Source organism: Saccopteryx bilineata, chromosome 4, assembly GCF_036850765.1.
Source record: "Saccopteryx bilineata isolate mSacBil1 chromosome 4, mSacBil1_pri_phased_curated, whole genome shotgun sequence".
NCBI classification, from domain to species: Eukaryota; Metazoa; Chordata; class Mammalia; order Chiroptera; family Emballonuridae; genus Saccopteryx; species Saccopteryx bilineata.
In genome coordinates this window covers 297901645-297923045 of record NC_089493.1, presented here as the reverse complement: position 1 = coordinate 297923045, position 21401 = coordinate 297901645, and the positions used below count along the sequence as shown (strand labels likewise).

The following is a 21401-nucleotide window of genomic DNA, read 5'->3' as shown; positions in this document are numbered from 1 at the left end:
AAAAAATCAAATTTTAAAGCGTCTATGGTGAAGGAGCCGTTCTTCACAGATAACATGATTACAAGACCACAGAACCCTCTGGTGCTGCCGGTGTGATAAAACTCGGGAGTTCTTCAAACGCTTGAACTGTTTTTTATTACACCAAGGCTATGAAACGGGCCGTTATAAGCGGGCTAGAGAGGGCCGGTTAGTGGATCCAGAAAGCTCCAGAAAGGCGGGAGAGGGAGGCGGCACCGGCGATGGCTTCGGCCTAAACCCCTGGGTGTGTGTGTGGGGGGGGGGGGGCTAGTCCATCAGAGACCGAGGTCCGAGGGACGGTTTCTCAAACCCTTTCCTGCGCGACCCATCGACAACGCGGCTGCGTTTGACGTGCAGAATCACGGTGGTGCTTCCTTCCTAGACACGCCAGTGACCGCCACACCTGCGTGGCCACAAAGCACGACGAGACCATGGCCAACTTCTTCACCAGCGGGACCAGCGGCTCTCCCAAAATGACCGCGCACACCCACAGCAGCTTAGGGCTGGGGCTCTCCGTCACCGGAAGGTACCGTCACCGGCCGCTGTAGCTGGGGGGGGGGGTGGTGTCCGCCCCCGCGGGGGTGACGGACGGGCCCCTTGTCGGGTCTCCCGGACTGGCTTCTCCCACACGGACCGGGGCTGTGTGTCCGCGCAGGTTCTGGCTGGACCTGACCCCTTCGGACGTGCTGTGGAACACGTCCGACACCGGCTGGGCCAAGATGGCCTGGGGCAGCGTGTTCTCACCCTGGATCCAGGGCGCCTGCGTCTTTGCGCACCGTCTGCCCAAGTTTGAGCCCACTTCCATCCTGCAAGTAAGACGGGAGGTCCGCGTGTAGAAATGCCTTCGTGTCACCGACCGGGCTGGTGCAGAAAAGTTGCTTGCAGAGATTGGGATAGACAAGGTGATCTAAGATAGTTCGCATCTGAGGGGGAAAAAAAAATCAATAGACCTGAAAAGATAATACTAAAGAAAGGTGTGAGTACATTTTTGTTGTTGTTGTTAGAATAAACAGAGGGTTAGCGGTGCTTTGCTTCCCTGGGGCAGACAGGTAGGCACGTGTTCAGGTTGTGGTCAAGACCGAGAGTTGACTTACTGTAAATTGCAGACCCTCTCCGAGTTCCCCATCACGGTCTTCTGTTCCGTGCCCACCGCCTACCGGATGCTTGTACGGAAGGACGTGGCCAGGTAAGAAAGGCGAGTGGACAGGCCCGGGATAGGGAGAGGCGGAGGAAGCTCTAACATGCAGTATCTTTCTGCCTCAGAATAGCTCCGGGCTAGTTGTATGGGATTTAGCCATCTCTTCTCCTTCTCCTCTTGCTGATATTCTGTAAATGATAATTACTCTGTCCCAGGCAGGGTCCCCCAAGTAAGGGGAGGGACAGGGGTTCATCCATGTGTGTGGCTCTGACAGCCCAGTGGTTAGGGATGAGAAGGTGTTTCATCTTTCGGGTGAGAAAGTAGAGAAGTCATCCTCACTCGGAACCCGATCCCAGCACACAGGAAAAAACAATGGATGTCTTTTTTTTTCTTTTTTTTCTCTGTGGTCAGTTCCCTCTGAAAGGGTGAATTGAGAAATATTTTTAAATTAATTTTACTTAATTTTGCATAGGAAACAGTTCAAGTGACATAAAAGTCAACAGGCATATGAGAATATACATGAAAAGTCTGCCTCCTGACCTGTCCTCAGTCAGTTTCCCTTCTCCCTGAAGTCGGTGTGCACACAAGCCGACAATTAGGCACGTGTTCAACACTCTCGTATAAATAGAAATTGAAACATAATATGCACACTGTTCTGCACCCCCCCCCCTTCCCTGCTAACAATATATCCTGGAAATGTGCTGTCCAACAGGGTAATTAATGACTAGCAGGCCACATGGAAGTATTGAAAATGTAATTAAATTAAAAATTCAATCCCAGACTCCAGTTAATAGTACCGTAGTGCACGTTTGAAGTTGCTAAGAGAGTAAATCTTAAAAGTTCTCATCATAAGCAAAAGTAATTTTGTAACTATGTAGGGTAATGGAGCTTAACTAGACTTTTTATGGTGGTCATTTCACACTATAGACAAATACTGCATCATTAGGTTGTTCATCTGAAACTAATATAAAATTATATGTCAATTACACTTCAAAATAAAATTCAGTTCCTCAGTTGCACTAATGGTTCAAACATGCAGTGGCCATACAGGGCTCAGAGAATAGTGTGGCTTATCGAGATTCCCATGGTAACAGAAAGTTCTAGTGGATAAGCACCATCCAAGCATTCCTTTATTCTTGTTTATGGCCATATAGTATTCCATTGTATAAATTATCCCATAGTTGATTTGAGCAAATAATAAACCTTTAATTACTGATTTAACCTATGTGGTGCCTCCCCTAAGGACGGCATGGCTTCTCTTTGCGATAAAGCACACCTCCCCCCACCCCACACCCCACCAAATAAAAGGAAGAAAAAAATAAAAATAAAAGCTGGTGTTTTGGGAGCCACTTTATGATGTTCAAATGGTTGGTTTTGTATTGGAGAGGGGAGTTAGGAACTGAAGCACCTTACATTGAAATTTCATTAGAAATCATCTTTCTTTCTTTTGTTGTTTTTTTTTGCCATGTTTCTTCCTCAATTTACTCTGGGATGTCTTCTGGGAAGCTATCAGTTCAAAAGCTTACGGCACTGTGTGAGTGCTGGGGAGCCGATCGACCCCGAAGTGATGGAGCAGTGGAGGAACAGGACCGGACTGGACATCTATGAGGCATACGGACAGACCGAAGTGGTATCTGTGGCCCTCGCTGAGAGACAGGGCAGGATTCGATCTCCGCAGATGAATAAAAACCAGTGTCCATGATATCCTCATGGTTGTGAGGGCTAGGGAGGGATGGAGTAGTTAGAACAGTGTGTGTGTGTGTGTGTGTGTGTGTGTTTAAAGCTTGAGGGGAGCTAGTTGCCAAAACAAGCTCTGTAACAGACGCAGCCGTGGTTTAAATAGCCTGACATCACAGCCCAGAGCTTCGGGATTTGGAAACAGCCATTTATTGAGAAAAACCGCTATGTACTTGGTCAAGGTAAAGGCATTAGAACATTCTTTAATGAAAAAGAAATACTAGAGCTGCAGAAGGATTTTCCCTTATGTCATAGGGAACTTGCTTGGTTGGGGTTTCCTCAAAAATAGAAAATGCCGAGTCCCTTGCTACGTAAGACATTAAGTTTTCTGGACAACATCTTGACAAGCAAACTTTAAAAAAAGGGTTATCTAAAGAGCTTGTAGAAATAAGGAATTCTAGAGAAAATGAACAAATAATAACAAAAGGGATGGAACAGACCAGGGAAAGGCTGAAAGAACATTTCACACTGCATCTTTTTACAATGCCTCAATTTATAAAGCATATGAAGGGAGCACATGGTCAAAACTGAAAGTACCAAAAAGAAAAGTAAAGGTAAAATCGACAAATTTCTAAGTAGGAACAGTATACATATACTAATAGGAAATATTTTCATAAATATGGATATTTCAGTCATTATAAATTTTTTAAGTGTTATAATTTTATTATATTTTGTTTGGTTTTTTTTAGTGTCTATCCTTCATGAGAACAGAGAATCTATTTTATTTTGAGCCTGGTTCATACTAAGTTCTCAGTAAATACTTGTCTAATGAATGCATGATGGATGATTGAATAAGATTTATGTTACTTGTACTGTTACATTATTCTTTCTTCTTCTTAACTAGGTGCTGATCTGTGGCAATTTTAAGGGAATGAAAATTAAGCCTGGCTCAATGGGCAAGCCTTCGCCTGCTTTTGATGTTAAGGTCTGCACATAGACTTCCAGGGGAATGTTTAACAGTCAATCTAATTCCCACCCACCCCACTTCTACCTTCCCTTATACACCTCATTTGGGGGATAATTTCACAATATCTTAACTTCCATGGAAAGATGGAAATGGGTTCGAAATGTTCATTTGTGGCCGGCTGGCTCAGTGGTAGAGCATCGGCCGGGTGTGTGGAAGTCCCACGTTCGATTCCCAGTCAGGGCACACAGGAGAAGTGGCCATCTGCCTCTCTACCCCTCCCCCTCTTGCTTCTCTCTCGCTCTCTTCACTCTGCAGTCATGGCTCAGGAGCAAGTTGACTCCAGGCACTGAGGATGGCACCGTGGCCTCTGCCTCAGTTGCTAAGAAGTACTCTGTTGCTGAGCAATAGAGCAACACCCCAGATGGGCAGAGCACCATCCCCTAGTGGGCTTTCTGGGTGGATCCCAGTCGGGGCACATGCGGGAGTCAGTCTGCCTCCTCGCCTCTCACTTAATTGGAAAAAAAAATAAAAAGTCAAATTTTTTTTCCACAAAGTTTGAAAACAAGTAATGAATGTTTATTTCAGAGGAATAGATAGTCAAGATATATATATTGCTAAATGATAAAGCAGGTTGCAAAAACAATACTGCACATTATGAAATGATCCTGTTTCCCCTTTGTGTATATCGTCTCCAAAAATGTTTTCAAAATGTGATTATTGCTGAATGGTACAATTAAAGAAAAAATTAATTCTTTTTTCACATTTCTAACCTGCATTTTATTTTATATTTGCAAAAGGATTTAAATAAGTACATTTCTCTTAGGAACGGATAGTCGTCTTAAAACTTAGGTCTGCATTCTTAAATGACACAATAGGAAAGGTTTAAGAGGTGGCATTATGTAGAAGTTCCCGTAAGTGAATTGTTCTGTTTTATCCCAGATTTTAGACGCAGATGGCAATGTCCTGCCTCCCGGTCAAGAAGGAGACATTGGCATCCGAGTTCTACCTCACCGGCCCTGCGGCCTCTTCAGCCATTACGTAGTAAGAGACTGATGAAATAACCTCTTGTTTTCTATGTTTTTCTCAAAAGTCCCCGGTGGTTATCCCTGCTTGCTATAAAAACACAACTTGGCATTTCCCTGAGAGACCCAGTTTCCTGAACAGTGACCCAAGACAGAGAGCTGAAGAAACACCCCAAAGCTGGATGAAGCAGGGGCACTGGTCCCCCTGGGCTTGAACCCGCTGTCAGCCGGGTTCAAGCCCAGGGCAAGAGGAAGGCAGGCGGGTGGCCTCTCGGTACCCACTGGCCCCTGGGCTGTCAGACGGGACCCATCATTTCCCTGAAATCCAGGGAGTGGTCGTCCTTCTGGGGAGTGGTGAGAGGGACAGAGAATGGGGCAATATTTATTTATTTACTTTTGTATTTTTCTGCAGTGAGAAGCGGGGAGGCAGAGAGACAGACTCCTGCATGCGCCCAACCAACTCTGCTCCCATGGAGCCTTGTCTGCAGGAGGGGAAGAGAGACAGAGAGGAAGGAGAGGGGGAGGGGTGGAGAAGCAGATGGGCGCTTCTCCTGTGTGCCCTGGCCGGGAATCGAACCCGGGTCCTCCGCACGCTAGGCCAACGCTCCACCGCTGAGCCAACCGGCCAGGGCCTGAGAAGGGGGCATTATTAAGTGCACTCCTTTCACGAGAGGCTCTCCAAGCTCCTTACACGTGTCCTCCCATCTCTCACCCCAGGACACAAATAGAGCTTGACACCAGCGTCATCGAAAGCCCGGGTTGTGCTCGTTAGTGGATTTCACATAATAGGGCAGTAAATACATCATGGTTTGTCCTGCCCAGTGACAGAACCAGTTCTGTTTTCATAGAAAACCAGACAAAATACAACAAACTGCTGTTTGAATTGTTAGGTGTTGGAGCTTTCTTTCTTTCTTTCTTTCTTTCTTTCTTTATTTATTTTATTTATTCATTTTTAGAGAGGAGAGAGAGACAGAGAGGGAGAAAGAGAAGGGGGGGAGGAGCTGGCAGCATTAACTCCCATATGTGCCTTGACCAGGCAAGCCCAGGGTTTCGAACCAGCAACCTCAGCATTTCCAGGTTGACGCTTTATCCACTGTGCCACCACAGGTCAGGCTGGAGCTTTCTTTTAACTCTGAGCGCTCACGTCTCCTTTCCGACCAGTGTTTGACATGAACTGCTTAGCAGAGACACATACAGCCTGCTCCTCTGAGCTCGAGGAGCCGTATTTATTTTGTGACCCATCTGAGAGAGTGCTCAGCAGGGACGTGGGCCTGTTCTGTAGCCTGCCTTTCGTACACTGGGCCGAGGGACATGCTGCAGTGTCACCCTTATTTTACACGCCGGCTCCGCTTCAGGCTAAGGCCTCTTCAAGGTGCCAGACTTCTTCCCCTCGGACATTTGAAAGTCCAGTTGAGCGGGAGAGTCCCATTCACAACAAATAACAGCAGAAATGGTCTTTGTTCCACAGGATGATCCCACAAAAACAGCTTCAACTCAGCGAGGCGACTTCTACATCACTGGGGACAAAGGCTTCATGGACGAAGACGGGTGTTTCTGGTTCGTGGGGAGAGCGGATGACGTCATCCTCTCCTCGGGGTAATTCTCCCGTCACTGCGTAGGTCTGTCACCTGACCGTCAGTGCTCTGCAGTGACCCTGCTGTCACCTGTGCGAGCTCCTGTCGTCCGTTTTATTTCCCAGCTACCGAATCGGACCGTTTGAGATAGAAAGCGCCCTCGCTGAGCACCCCGCGGTGGCAGAAGCCGCTGCCGTGAGCAGCCCGGACCCCGTCAGAGGAGAGGTAAGCGAGCGAGTCGTCTCCACTTGACCCTGTTAGCGGTCTGGCGCAGGGAGACCGCAACATGCAGACTGTCGAGAACCCGAATCCTTCTGCGGAGGCGGGGACAGACGGCAGGAGTGCCAGCGATGTAGGCGGAGGCTGGGACAGACGGCAGGAGTGCCAGCGATCTGGGCGGAGGCTGGGACAGACGGCAGGAGTGCCAGCGATGTAGGCGGAGGCTGGGACAGACGGCAGGAGTGCCAGCGATCTAGGCGGAGGCTGGGACAGACGGCAGGAGTGCCAGCGATCTAGGCGGAGGCTGGGACAGACGGCGGGAGTGCCAGCGATCTAGGCGGAGGCTGGGACAGACGGCGGGAGCGCCAGCGATCTAGGCGGAGGCTGGGACAGACGGCGGGAGTGCCAGCGATCTAGGCGGAGGCTGGGACAGACGGCGGGAGTGCCAGCGATCTGGGCGGAGGCTGGGACAGACGGCGGGAGTGCCAGCGATCTGGGCGGAGGCTGGGACAGACGGCAGGAGTGCCAGCGATCTGGGCGGAGGCTGGGACAGACGGCAGGAGTGCCAGCGATCTAGGCGGAGGCTGGGACAGACGGCAGGAGTGCCAGCGATCTAGGCTCACGTGAGGGTGGGGATCAGGAGGCAGCCAGGCAGCATCGAGTTTGCTGCCCAGGAGTCTAGAAGCCAGCACGGTCCCAGAGTAGCTGAGAGCAGGCCGGCGTCAGCAGGCAGGGCCGGGAGCCAGGTCCAGACAGGCCGGGAGGCGGCCGGAAGTCGGCCGGACGGGTCAGTCAGCAGAGGAGTCAGGGAATAAGCTACAGATCAGACCGAGGTCCTGAAAGCTCACTCCTCCCGGGCTGGTCCCATGCTTGTGGGAGTCTGTCTCTCTGCCTCCCCTCCTCTCACTTAAAAAATAAAAAGATCTGAAACAATAAATCACATAGAAGAAAACACAGGTACTAAACTCATGGACCTTGGCCACAGAGAACAATTTATGAGTTTCCCCAAAGGCAAGGGAAGTGAAGGCAAAAATAAATGAATGGGACTGTATCAAAGTAAAAAGCTTCTGCACAGCAAAGGAAACTGACAACAAAACAAACAGGCAGCCAACCAGATGGGAGATATTTTCAAACAACAGCTACGATAAGGGGTTAATATCCAAAAATATATAAAGGACTCACAAAGCTCAGCAATTCAGTTAAAAAATGGGGAGAGGACCTGAACAGACACTTCTCCCGACAAACATACAAGTGGCCAACAGATACATGAAAAGATGCTCATCTTTATTAGCTATTAGAGAAGTTCAGATCAAAACTACAATGAGATACCACCTCACACCTTTTAGCATGGCTGTTATCAACAAGACAGGTCATAACCAGTGTTGGAGAGGCTGTGGAGAAAAAGGAACCCTCATCCACTGCTGGTGGGAATGTGAACTGGTACAGCCATCATGGAAGACAGTGCGGTGGTTCCTCAAAAAATTAAGAATAGAATTATCAGATGACCCAGCAATCCCTCTACTGGGTATCTACCCCAAAATCTCAAAAACATTGGCACCCCCATGTTCATCACGCATTATTCACAGTGGCCAAGACAGGGAAACAACCAGGGTCCCTCGACAGAGGACTGGATAAAGAAGAGGTGGTACATACATACAGTGGAGTACCACTCGGCCATGAGAAATGATGACTTATTGCCGTTTACAACAACGTGGATGGACCTTGAGAACATTATACTGAGTGTAATAAGTTAATCAGAAAAAACTAAGAACTGTATGATTTCACACACAGGTGGGATATAAAACGGAGACTCCTAGACACAGATCAAAGGGAGGTGGTTCCCAGGGGGAGGGGCTGGGGGAGGAGATGAAGGGGGGATGAACACAGGGTGTGGGAAAATGAGGTGACTCTGGGTGATGGGCGCACAATGCAATCCAGTCTCAGTGCCCTGGAGATGTTCACCTGAAACCTACGTACTGTTACTGATCAATGTCACTCCCTTAAATTTAATTTCTAAGTTAAAAAAAAATGATGAGACAAGAAGACAAGAACAGATATCAGAGACAGATAAGAACACACAGTTCAAGATGCAGTTAGAGGAGAAGGTTCAAGTGTGGATCCTGACCAGAGCAGGAGTCCCAGACGCTCTCTGAATTAGACACAGCACAGGGGGTGTGGGCGCCCGCTGGCCGGTTACAGAGCAGAGCCGGGATCAAACCCTAGTAACCTCTGCCTTCCACCAAGACTGAGACTCCGGGTCAGAGAAAGGAAACAAGACACGCTCAGACAAACGAATACACAACCCATCTTACTGGTGTTTCAAATATTTACCTTAGGTCGTAAAGGCTTTTATTGTTTTGAACACCGATTACAAGTCACATGACCAAGAACAACTGAAAAAGCAGATTCAGGAGCACGTGAAAACGATGACAGCGCCTTACAAATACCCGAGGAAGGTAGGTGTTCTAATGATGCAGCTTTGCTTTCTGTTCTGTAAAGTTCCAGCTGTTTGCATTTTAATGAACATTCTCCTCAAACTTGCTACACCAAATGTTCTCAAACCGAACGAAGGCCGTAAGAATCAGAACCTTTGAGATTAAAATGAAGCTCTTCCATCGAGTTTGCCGGGTTGTCTGGCTCACCAGACTGGACTCCCGTAAAATATTAAGTATCAGGAAATTCTTAGCGGTTACCCCTCCCTCTTCCTTCTTTGGTTGTTACCAAAATCCCACTCCCAGTGTGAGTCCCAGTTCTCTGCCTCAGTGATTGTGTCTAAAGGTGAAGTCTTCTGGGCTGACTTTGTTCCCTTAATACCAACAGGTGGAGTTTGTTCAAGAACTGCCAAAGACAATCAGTGGGAAGGTAAAGAGAAGTGAGCTGAAGAAGAAAGAATGGGAGAGAATAAACCCACCCCACTAATCATCACAGCATCTAGAAACAAAGACTGGACACAAGATTAGAGAGGTGACAGAAATGTGATCCTCGGCTTGTAAAACCGCTGTGGTCACGACACCAGAGGCTGAGTGTGTGTGGGGGGGGTGGGGGTGGGGGGTGGGGGTGGGGGGAGCCGTGCTGCCAGGAAACCTTCTGTTCTGCCCACAGCAGCCTTTTGTGAACGGCACGAAATCATGTTCTGTTTTGCCATTAAAACTTACCGTGCAATGCTAATTTGGAAGACATGTTCGTTAAAAACAAAGCCAAAATTAAAACGAACAACTTCACTACCTAAGATGTGTCATTTAAAGGGGGAAAAACAGAGGGGTGGAGGAGGGGCTTTCTTACAAGCTTTGTCACAAGTGTCACATTTCTTCCTTACAAGGGGAGGATTTCAAAACAAAGGTGAAATAGCTTAAGCCGAGATATTTGTAACAAGGAACTTGTAGAAGCATGAGCAGCATGGAGACAACAGGCACTGACCAGTTTCATCACAGCGTCCTCCCCCCATTCCCGACCCCAGTGTCCAGCCAGGACTCGAACAGGCTTTGTGATCAGACAGAAAAGAAGTCAAGTTCCAGTGAGATCAGCTGCCCTCCCCTCCCCATCTCTGAGATCCCAGAACCGGGTCGATCAGTGGGGCGGGGCCTGGGTTGTGAGGGGGAGGGGTCCACACCGGGGAGGCCACACCTCCTCTCATATCTAATCATGTACTCACTACAATGCTGACCTTCCACGAAGCGTGACCTTGGGAAACCAGCCCACCACTGACAGACACCCTTGAGGTGACTTCTCCTTGACTTCGGGCTGCGTGGCCAGCCCCACCGGTCCCCTGTCCGGACGTCCTCAGGGACGTCCTGGACGCACCTCTGAGGGTCAGTAAGCTCAGGGTCAGCCAGGTCCAGGCCTCCTTTTCCCTCCTGTCTGACCCGAGGGCCTGGACGCACCACAGACCACTGCCGGCTGAAGCGAAGACACGTGTCCTGTTTCGAGAGCTGAGCCTGAGAAATGGTCCTTGTTGGTCAGGCTGGGCCCAGGCCAAAGGGACAGACGGCAGGGAAGACACTGCCTCCGCGGGAGGAAAAGGGGGGAGAGAGGACGGAGAGAGGTGGGCGTGTGGAGGCTTGGCAGGCTGGGGTGGGCGGACCACTGTGGGGGGACCCGGGGGACCAGGTGGCAGCAGGGACACAGGAAGAAGCCCATCCCCCACCCCCATCCCCCCTCCCTGAGGGCCCTCAGGAACCCCTCCCCACGGGCTGGGGTGCAAATCTAAATACCAGAACAGCCTGCTGCAGAGGGAGGACCCTCCAGCACCGCGAGGAAGCGGGGCCCCAGCCCCGGGCGGCCTCCAGGACAAAGGGCAGGCTCTGCAAGCCCCTGCTCAAGCTAACAGCCGCTCTCCCAGGAGAGCGGGAGCCCAGGGCTCACTGGGGCTCACTGGGCGCTGCCGGCTCTTTCCAGCTGGCACGGGCACGAGCAGGAGTCCTCAGCAGCGGGTCCCGAGGTGGGGGGCCCACAGGGTCCTCCGCTCCAGTCTGCGCCGGTTCATCCCGTCCCAGAGGCGCTCTCTGCGAGGACCCAGCGGGGAGTGTGGACGTGACCACCACCTCCTCACTCAGGGAAGCAGTGGAGGCGGGAGGCTTCCCCTTCTGGCTGCTGCTGCTTCTAGCTCCTCCTGGGGGAGGGGGAGGGGGAGGGGGAGGGTGCCCCGCCCCCCCTTCTCCCAAGCTCGCCTGGTCTGCGATAAGACACTTCCTTAGGGGGCGTCCCCTGCAGCTGACCCCTGGGCCCCGCGCCTCCTTGGCCACCTTGGGATCCAGCAGGCAAGCAAGAGGGACGTCCCAAGTGAAACCACTCAGCAGGGGTCTTCCTAGGTGGCCCCTCCCCCTCCCAGATGCACAAACCCTACTTCCCTGCAGTCGGGCTCCAGACAGGCACCGTGCGACCCCTTTCTGAGCAGCTGGAGAAAGTGCCACTTCCCAGGAACCTCTTTGTTGGCGGGTGATGCACCATTCGAGGCCACGCCACCTGCTGCCCAGTCTCGTATTTTCAACTTGGTTGTGACTGCTTGGTGACCAAGGCCGGCTCCTGGGGTGGCTGGGCAGGAAGTGATGGAAACGAGTCTGCGTGTGTAACAGGCTCTGAGTCCGCGGCCGTGTCCCCGTGGCTGGGGGCCAGCCGCCACCCCCTTCACGGCACCAGACTCGGGAGGGTGAGTCTTCCCGTCCTCTGGGGGCCGACCCCACTTCTGTTGTCTCTGGCTTGGGCTCCTCTCAGAGGAGACGTGGAGAGCCTGAAGACACCCTCTTTCCTGTCCCTCCTTCTCCCCCTTCCTTTCCAGACAGGCTGAACTTGCACGTCTCATCCCCTGAGTTGGGCCTACTTCTCTCCTTCCTGGAATTACGCTGCTTCTTGTCATCAGCAGGACGGTGGTGACATCTGGTCGTGCCCGTGGGCTCTCCTGAGGAACTCCGCTATGGCACCCGCAGCTCGCTGGGGTCACTCTCCCTTGCTAGCCTTCCTCATCCCCCCTCTTATGTGCATGGGGGCTTTAGCTGTTCCACTGCGACCCAGGCGTGACCCTTCATTCCAAAGACTTCACAAGAAGCATTCGTTGCCATTCCGCCTCCTCAGAGCCTTGGTGGATGAACAGTCCTTCCTGGCCGAGGACACCAGCCCAGCTGCCCGCACCACAGCGCGAGCCAGACCCACTCGGCTTCTTTCCACCTGACCACCAGCCCACGGCTGTCTTGAAATAAAATATCCAGTAAGTCCCACGGCATGAGTGTCAGCGTTCTTACAATGTGGCAATACAGAAAGAATACCATCGATTGATGAGGAATTGCTAAATGTATAGTATAGAAGCAGTTTCTGAACCAAATCTCTGACCTGTGGTTTTCAAATCTTACTTGAATAATTAATTCTTCTGATATGTTAATATACAAATCAGAACCAATCTTCACGCATTGAAATAAGACTAAACAACTTACAAGTTTCTAAAACATAAAGTCAGATTATCGTAATTCTCAAAGTAAAAGTATCTACCAGAAAAACAGACTAGGGATTTTTATTAGTCATATATGCACACACCTATCTACAGGCAAATAGATATACATTTTTCTTGAGAGAGAGAAGAAGGGGGTGTGAGAGAGATGAGAAGCATCAACTTGTAGTTGCTTCACTTTAGTTGTTTATTAAATGCTTCTCACATGTGCTTTGACCCCGGGGGCTCAAGCCAAGCCAGTGACACCTTGCTCAAGCCAGCGACCATGGGCTTTAAGCCAGCGACCTTGGGATTTCGAACTGGGTCCTCAGCATCCCAAGTTGATGTTCTATCCACTGTGCCACCACCTGTCAGGCTTATTAGTCCTAGTTTTATTCAAATAAAGTAGTTTAAAATTTGTGTCAAGGTCTAACTGTAAAAGGAAGACATCATCTAGTTCTAGTACTATTACTTATCACATTTAATCTAATAAATGCAGTTTACAGAATATTTCACTTGTGGTTCTTCAAAAAAGTATGATAAAGCTGACAAAAATCAATATAGAAAATAGAAATAACACAGCGTGAGATATTTTCCGATTAGGCATGTTTGGGAATTCAAGGAACGATCAGGATTCATACACAAACAGAAGACACAAGTTAGACAACTGGTGAGTGCAATTAGAAGCCTGTGATTTACCTTCTCCTCTATTTTCAGTGTGTGTGTGTGTGTGTGTGTGCGCGCGCGCGCACGTGTGTGTGAATAGCCCAGTGCAGTCTATAGAGCTTAGATACGCTGTCGCTCCTCACCTGTAGCCCTGCACTCTCTCTACCACATTAAAGTCATATTAAAGTGAAAACATAGTTTAGGTCCGACCTGTGGTGGTGCAGTGGATAAAGCGACCTGGAATGTTGGGGTCTCAGGTTCAAAACCCTGGGCTTGCCTGGTCAAGGCACATATGGGAGTTGATACTTCCAGCTCCTCCCCTCTTCTCTCTCTAAAAATGAATAAATAAAAATGAAAAAAAACCAGTTTAGATATAAAGAAGGTTTATCAATTCCTCATGGAAGGTCTGAGTCTCAACAGATTTTCGGTAGAAACATTTACAGTCTGATCACAAAAATGGCTGGTTTCCAAAGAACTAACCGCGAGCCCCCCTGGGGAACGAGAAGGAATCATGCCATTGGCCTTTTCCTTCTGAAGTGTCTGTTCCCACTTGAAATAACCACAACAATGTCTGTTTTCTTGGTTCTTCCTAACAGGGCAACAAAAGAAGGCCCTGCCATGGTTGGGCCCGTTGTTAGAGGCCACCAGTCTCCTCGCCCTGCGGCCGCACCTGCAGAGGGGGGGTGTCATCTTCCCGACCCACCACAGCTCCTGCAGGTTCACGGGGGAAGTTAAGACAGAGGGCACCTTCCCAGAACAACCTCTCACTGGGGAGCCCTCCGACGACACAGGCCCGTCCTCATGGATAGAGAAGGTCTGTTTCTTCACTAGGGGGAACGCAGGGGGACCGGAGAGATTCCTCTTAGCACCTCCTAGAAGAAGATGTCCCCCCGAAACTGAAGTGTAAGACAGACCGGCCTTTGTGCTGTTGAAACCACTCGACTTGCACTCGGGTAGTTTAAAGTCAGACACATCTGACCGTGGGCCTGGGGCTTCTCTGACGTTGTAAATGGTCGTTTGTGGACTCTTATACACGACCGACTGAGCGGTCCCGGGGTTCTCAGGAGTGTCTCCCGCGCCTCCACGGTCCTGACAACTCAGCACTTCAGCTTCTGTCAGAACCTCACCTCTTTCTCCAGACCTGACCGGAGTCGCCAGGCTGGAGTCACGAAGGGGAGGAACACAGTCTGTATTTTGCTCGGGCTGAGACGCTGGCAGAAAAGCTACGTCCTCCCAGTCAGCCAACATGGGTAAGCAGTCCAGAGCGGAACTCATTTCTGTATCGGAAACGTGGTTGACGGCTGAAACAGTAGTGGACACCAGCACCAGTTCTGATCCAACGGCTGAAGACATCGAAGGGGCACTCGGCGCCCGGAGCTCGTCCTCTCTCCGCCTGCGCACAGGTGTCCTGAGGACGGGGCAGGGCAGCGGCCCCAGGGTCGTGCGGGGCTTCGTGTTGAAAAGAGATAAGCCCGCTTTCACACCGCTCTTTGGAGGTAACTCCTCTTGCCGGACCTTTACAGGATTCACGCCAGCGGACCTCACTTGAGCTTTCTCGTGAGGACGTGTCGTACTTGTCCGGCCTGTGCTGGGACTCCGCTCACTGCTGCTGTGGGCCGGGCTTTCTGCAGCTTGACTGGGACGCACATCTCTGGCCACAAGGTTGGGATTCTTCTTCGTGGGAACCTAGGGTTCCACAGATAAATCCAACAGCCTTAGCAACGGTGTGTTCAGAATTTTTTCAGTACACATTATATAAAAAAAAGGCACCATCGGCCCTGACAGGTTGGCTCAGTGGTAGAGCGTCAGCCTGGTGTGCAGAAGTCCCGGGTTCGATTCCCGGCCAGGGCACACAGGAGAAGCACCCATCTGCTTCTCCACCCCTCCCCCTCTCCTTCCTCTCTGTCTCTCTCTTCCCCTTCCGCAGCCAAGGCTCCATTGGAGCAAAGATGGCCCGGGCGCTGGGGATGGCTCCTTGGCCTCTGCCCCAGGCGCTAGAGTGGCTCTGGTCGCAACAGAGCTACGCCCCGGAGGGGCAGAGCATCGCCCCCTGGTGGGCAGAGCATCACCCCTGGTGGGCGTGCTGGGTGGATCCCGGTCGGGCACATGCGGGAGTCTGACTGTCTCTCCCCGTTTCCAGCTTCAGAAAAATACAAAAAAAAAAAAAGCCACCATCAATTGACACAAATTATTTCACACAGGCTAGCTACTCTTCAATGACCCTACAATTAACTTCTGGAGTTTGAGATGACAGAATAAAGGAGCAAGATGCCACTGACCTTGTTCAAGGACCTTGTAATTTTCATTAAGCAACCATCCCTGATCATTTTCCAAGCAAGAAGGGCAGTATTTCGAGAATCATCCAATCCTGAGGAAATAAATATCAAACATTGAATTTAGTGGTGCTGGCCCTGGCCAGCTGTCTCAGTGGTAGAGCATTGGCCCAGTGTGTGGAAGTCCCAGGCTTCCCAGGCTTGATTCCCAGTCAGGGCACACAGGAGAAGCACCCATCTGCTTCTCCACCCCTCCCCTTCTCCTTCCTCTCTGTCTCTCTCTTCCCCTCCTGCAGCCAAGGCTCCATTGGAGCAGAGTTGGCCCAGGCACTTAGGATGGCTCCATGGCCTCTGCCTCAGGTGCTAAGAAGAGCTTGGTTGCTGAGCAATGGAACAACGCCCCAAATGGCCAGATCATTGCCCCCTAGTGGGCTTGCCACGTGGATCCCAGTTGGGGCAGATGTAGGAGTCTGTCTTTCTGACTCTCAATAATAATGATAAAAAACAAATTTGGTACTGCCAATGTAAAAAAATATATAGAAAAAAAAAAGGAAATACTATAGTTTTATAAACATCTACTAATTTTAATCTTGATAAACAGGTCTGTGGAGAGCCATGGCAGCTTTACCCAACGAAAGACAAGAACGCCCACGTTTACAGAGGAGGCAAAAATGTGTCCAACAGTTCACAGAAATGTGACCAACATTCTCTAAGACCCATGTTTTGTGAGTCGTCTCACAGTCTTGTTCAGTGTTTTTCACTGGCCCACTTCCTTCTGGTATTTAATTCCATGTGACTGATTAATTCCCGACGGCCACTAGGTGGCAGTCTCAGCCTACAATCCTTCATGCAAGTGGCAACTTGAAAGTCTTAGAAACAAACTTATAGATTAGTAGGAGCTTTTTTTTTTTTTTTTAGGCTGAAGGATATTCCTTATTAATGACATCACACACACAAAAATGAGAGCCGCATAAAAAACTTTATAAAAATAAAATTACTTACGCAGTAAAATGATTTTCAACTGATACTAACCAGAATGTTCCCGTCCTGAGAACTGGATCCCCACTTCCTGCAGAGCGCCCCGAAGTCCCTGTGGTTTCCTCCGATAGAAGCTCTAGTCAGATAAATGAAGACATGTCCAAAAACACAATTACCATGTGGGAGGCTAGTATTACCACTTCTCATTATTTTTTAGTTCTAGACTTGGAAGACGCTTACTTTTGTTAGGTTGTTTTTACACACTGTAAGAATGGATTTATCCATGCTTCAAAAGAAGATATGGTATTCACAGAAAACCACACCCATGTGTGGAATAAAGTTTTATCATTTTTTCATTTTGCCCTTACCTTGTAAGTTACTCTGAGATCAATCCAAGTAGTTAGGAACGCCGGTTTTAACAGCTGTTTTCTTTTACACTCGTACTCTAAGCAAACCCCCAAGTCCCAATCTGCATAAAAGTACATTAAAACAGAACAAAATTAATGATGCCAGCAGTTTCTACTTATGCCATAATCAGTTATAAATAAAATGCAGAAAGATTGTATAAAATAGAACAGTAAGACTTAAAATATAACATTTAATACTATATATATATCAATATATATACATATATATATATATACACACACACTCTACAATAATATACTTTATGTGTAATGGAATAATAAGATTTAATTGCCTTGTTGCTATCTAACAATTACTCACTTTGTATAACTTAAAAGAAATTAGGTTGGTAACTTTCAAAATGATTTATTAACAAGACAAAATGAGTATTTCAGAAAGACGAGTAAGATGTCAAATGACAAGGCCTCGATGGAGAAGTTACTCTGCTTTCAACATTCTGAGAGAAGATTCAAGTAGCTGAGACATCAAACAGAGCAGCCGGACACCAAATACGACTGTCAGTACTGAGCGGGCAGAAGCATCGCACTGTGGTCAATACTGTTAGTGGCAAGGCTGCATCGCAAGATACACAAGATTACAGTCAATGGCCTGTTTTCTACTTGATGACATTAGTAAGCGGGAAATAAAGCAATTGAAGAGGACTATTCAAGACTAGAAAATACAGCATAGAAGTTTTCACTAAATCAGAGGAACAATCTAGAAAGATTCTTAAAGTTGAGGCTTAAAATTTTAAGGTATCCTGGAATGGTAATTTTTAAAATATGAATAAATTCACTTTCTTGGTTAACATCTGCTAGGCACTTGGATTTCTTTTCCTGGCCCAGAAGGTTAACAAAGTATAATTCTTACTAGAGATAAAAAAGTACACAGTGGTGATGCAACTCATTTATGACTGATAGGTACATTTTTCTTTTTTACCTGACCATGTAACAAATGCACATAGTTTCACTTCTGATGTGGACAGATCTGAAACCCCAGTAGCAAAAATAATGTTCTTCTGTTGCTGAATCTTCCGAATCCATTTACAGAACTGAGACAGGCAGATCTTCAGAGGGACACCTTCATCAACCTGAGCCTGAATAGAGTCACAAAATCTGAAGTCAACAATCTAATCGTGTAATTATTGAGCACAGTAACTGGGCCCTGGGGGGACATAACCAAAAGGTTCCACTGACCAAGAGTTTACCTAGTGAAAGGTTTCCAGACAGGGGAGAGAGATGATAGAATGGTTAGAGCTCTAGGAGGTAAGAAAAACTAGGTCACCAATCTAAATAATTAAATCCAGACCACCAGAAATTTGATGTCTTTAATTTCCATAAAATAAATCTGATGTTCACTTTTACAACACTATTCTTCATTTTTAAAGATGCCAGTGGACTTCTGGAGGGGACGTTATTTCTCCTAACACTGAACACAGCTAATTCCAAATGAGGTATTGCTTTCATTTTCTTTATGAAGCTGATTTCTGAATTTTGATATTTGCGTAGTTGCTTCTTGACTGTTTGGGTGGGGGTGACAGGCAGGAGGAGAGGCGGGCAAAAGGGAAGGTCGTACCTGCTGTATGCCTGTCAGTTCCATGCAGAACTCAGAGAGAACCGGGTGTTCTTCAGGCTGAACATAAGCATGGAACTCAGAGTCAATCTCTCCAGTGGACGTGTTCAGCAACACTGCTGGGAATTCAACTACATGAGAGAATCACTCATTGACACTTAAATCAATGCCAAATCAATCACTGTTTCAGTAAAAGCACATTAAAGTGGCCAAAGCAGTGTGATGTAATGGCTCTAAGTTACGTCAAAGAATATTTCAAAATACTGAAGTTGAATATATCTACTTAAAACTCTTTTATATAGTTCCAAAATTCAGTAGAAAGACCAGATGGAAGTCAAAATGTACTCCTTTCTGCAAAAGTATTTTTTTCACTTTCTACGCAGTGTAGATTTTGCATGTAATCCTAAAACAATCATTTCATATGACACATTTAGGCATTAGGTTTTGTTGTCTTTTTTTTTTTTTTAATTTAGGTTTAAGAGTAAAACTACCAATTGAGAGACCATCTTGTTTTTTTTAATTTAATTTTTTTAACTGTTGACTTGCTTATATCTATCATATGAACTTTAAAGTGACTCATCGATGCTAGCTCTGGCCACTGGCAGTCCAGACTTACTTATTTCCTGGGTCAGGTGGTGTTTCCCATCATTCCAACATGTTGACTCGAAATCAATGACAATTAAGTAGTCAAATAACTGCTCTGCAAAAGATCAGGGTGTACTTGTAACCGGGAATAAAATACACTGTACGACCGATACTAGTCTGACTGGCCAGACAACAGAGCGGAGAGTGTACTAACAAAGTAGCTGAGAAAGTAACTTCTGTAAGCTAATAAAAGAATCCCTGTAAACTGTTGAATCCAGTGTGTTGCTCTTATAACGATATGATTCAATGTTACCAGTTTAGTGATCGAAGTTACATTTTCTGTAACAAATCAAACATATGTACAATCAATCCTGCATTTTCACCTCTGGTCAAGTTAGGGAGTTGGGTTATTGAGGACAGGAGTTCTTTCATCCTCCGGTTCCAGAAAGCTGGAACTTGAGTCAACCTTTCTTGGACATCAGCACCCGTGTCATGTAATTGGTTTCCATGGCGACAGGCAGCCAGACCAGCGGTCCTTCTTCCAGTATCATACTTTTATGCTTTCCCAATGTTAAAAGGGCAAGCTACAAAATAGAAAGAAGTGGGGAAACACTACTTACTGGATTTGCTTTTTCCTAGATTTTCATTTGCTGGTGCAACTGACTTTCTCCTAATTAATCCAAGCTGCCTAAAAAAAAAAAAGGGGGGGGGATGAAAAACATCCCCATCTGTTAGCAGCCTCGTTCACACTCCCACAGGCTAATAAATTCGTGGTACAACTCATTATTAATGTATCATCATCAAGAGGAAACTGAGCTCGACTTTAAGAGCAAAAGACTTTGGTTCTTGCACTAAGCGTCACCCTCTCTTCATGTTAGCGGTCATTTTTAACCTACATAAACTTCAAAGCACAGGCAGTATATGCAAACCGCGACCAATTCTTTCTGCTCCCCTTATTTTATAGTAATACCGAGGAGTGCAAGCGATTGGTGGAAGAGAGCCTGGAAAGGCCTGTGATTTTTGCCTTTGCATTTTTTAATGAACCCTTGCTAATTGTGTTTACAACCACAGTTCGAGGAGGTGGGCCAGGTCCAATCTTCTAGCAACTGAAATGATCGGGTGCAGAAACTAGGCACCCCTTGGAAACCACTGTAAACAGATGGTAAAGGATCCCCGAACACAATAAGCCGGCTTCCCAAGAAAGGGATGAGTGTGGGGAAACTACTGCTCATGAAAATCAGGAGATCAAGCAACGGGCAGCTCCTCCAGGACTTCCAGCCTTTTGTCTAGTGCGTTTTCACCAGAGAAATAAAAGCTGGTTAAGCATCTCATTTGCACCATCGAACAAGTTTCTTTGACTTGCTGTTTGCTTTTCTGATGTTCTTGTTTAATAATAATAATAATAGTAAGTCAAATGCTTTTTTTATCATTTCACACTCTTTTTGAAACAAGCCCTAATTTTTGTAAGCGGTATAATTGGATGAGTAGAGTTACACTCCGTAGACCTTGTTTTTGGTTTTCAGAGACGGGGGGTGAGTAGCTAACGGTCACTGATCCTTACTGCCTGGCGGGCCCAGAACCGCCACGGGAACCGCACTGGGGCCTCCGCAAACCCGCACGGCGGTCACTTTGCTAAATCGGTTACATGAGGAGAGAACGCGCTCGGTCACCCGCCGAAAAGCAGCCCTGGCGTGGGAGCCCAGGATGCTGCGGGTCCGCAGACCACGCTGTCCGGAGCCCGGTCCCCACCACCGGAACCGGAAGTGTGACCGGTCCGTGCGGGAACCAGGGACGCGGCCCCCACGGTTCCCCAGGGAATGCAGCGGCTCATGAGGAAGCGGCGCGCCCAGCGCACCGCGCTATGGTCCCCGCGGGCCAGGCCCGGGCTCGAGTCCGCCGTCGGAGCCCCGCCGCCCCGCGCGCGGCCCTCACGTACCTGGCCAACTTCTTGGTTGCCATGCGCGACGCGGCTCTCGGTCAGCCGCCGGCTGCCGGAAGTCTCGTGGCGGGCACTTCCGGGCCGTTCAAATGTCGCGCGCGGCTGGACGGAGGAGACGGCTGGGCCCTCCGCTCCGGCGCTGCTCGTGCCCTCGCGGCCCCGGAGTGCGGGGCAGCCGCCGGGCAGCGCCCGTTCCCTGTCCTGTCCTGTCCCGCGGCGGGCGGAGAGGCGCCCGGCGGCTGCGGCACCGTCTGCAACGTGGCCGGTCCCGGCGCCTCCCCCGGGCGCGCGGCGGGTCCCCGAGCTGCACCCCCACCCCGCCGCGCGGGGCCTGCCCCGAGGCCCGTCGGACCCGCCTTCCGCGGTGTGGAGTGGGCTGGCGCCGCGAGGCAAGCTGCTGGGTGCCCGGCGTCGGAGGGCGGGAGGTGTACCTACTCCGCCACGGCTGAGG

The 21401-nt window shown here is 48.8% G+C and overlaps 2 protein-coding genes and 2 long non-coding RNA genes across 17 annotated transcripts in view; 2 read left to right on the top strand and 2 right to left on the bottom strand.

The window, feature by feature from the left end:
• The window catches only part of LOC136334981 (acyl-coenzyme A synthetase ACSM3, mitochondrial-like), a 25113-nt gene extending 14885 nt beyond the window's left edge, over window positions 1-10228 (top strand). For 2 of the 3 annotated variants that reach the window (XM_066275944.1, XM_066275945.1), the window contains 10 exons: window positions 401-544; window positions 674-830; window positions 1125-1204; window positions 2663-2786; window positions 3738-3818; window positions 4740-4841; window positions 6291-6418; window positions 6522-6621; window positions 8952-9071; window positions 9436-10227. In XM_066275944.1, coding sequence (XP_066132041.1) covers window positions 401-544; window positions 674-830; window positions 1125-1204; window positions 2663-2786; window positions 3738-3818; window positions 4740-4841; window positions 6291-6418; window positions 6522-6621; window positions 8952-9071; window positions 9436-9534 — 1135 coding nt within the window. In that variant the 3' untranslated portion in view covers window positions 9535-10227. Of the gene's footprint in view, window positions 1-400; window positions 545-673; window positions 831-1124; window positions 1205-2662; window positions 2787-3737; window positions 3819-4739; window positions 4842-6290; window positions 6419-6521; window positions 6622-8951; window positions 9072-9435 lie in introns of all 3 variants that reach the window. The other variant, XM_066275946.1, reaches the window with a different exon arrangement.
• LOC136334983 (uncharacterized) lies at window positions 803-11873 on the bottom strand. 3 transcript variants are annotated; one of them, XR_010731241.1, is made up of 4 exons: window positions 10827-10963; window positions 10280-10614; window positions 1113-1573; window positions 803-941 (listed from the first exon to the last, which is right to left on the bottom strand). It is a non-coding gene; the product is annotated as an uncharacterized lncRNA (long non-coding RNA). The 3 variants fall into 3 exon arrangements; XR_010731242.1 differs by lacking the exons at window positions 803-941; window positions 1113-1573 and adding exons at window positions 9078-9453; window positions 11459-11873 and having other exon boundaries at window positions 10827-11113; XR_010731240.1 differs by lacking the exons at window positions 803-941; window positions 1113-1573 and adding an exon at window positions 9078-9453 and having other exon boundaries at window positions 10827-11873.
• On the top strand, window positions 11644-13926 carry LOC136334984 (uncharacterized). The gene is made up of 3 exons (XR_010731243.1): window positions 11644-11761; window positions 11891-12316; window positions 13795-13926. It is a non-coding gene; the product is annotated as an uncharacterized lncRNA (long non-coding RNA).
• On the bottom strand, window positions 12331-21401 carry ERI2 (ERI1 exoribonuclease family member 2). Of its 10 annotated transcripts, none has more exons than XM_066275933.1 (9): window positions 20948-21401; window positions 19632-19699; window positions 19043-19126; window positions 18430-18557; window positions 17794-17950; window positions 16818-16918; window positions 16504-16585; window positions 15478-15566; window positions 12331-14884 (listed from the first exon to the last, which is right to left on the bottom strand). In XM_066275933.1, the coding sequence occupies exons 1-9, from the start codon at window positions 20968-20970 to the stop codon at window positions 13586-13588; spliced, it is 2031 nt and encodes a 676-aa protein (XP_066132030.1). In that variant the 5' UTR covers window positions 20971-21401; the 3' UTR covers window positions 12331-13585. The 10 variants fall into 10 exon arrangements, with proteins under 10 accessions (XP_066132030.1, XP_066132031.1, XP_066132032.1 ...); XM_066275934.1 differs by having other exon boundaries at window positions 18430-18545; XM_066275935.1 differs by having other exon boundaries at window positions 18430-18542.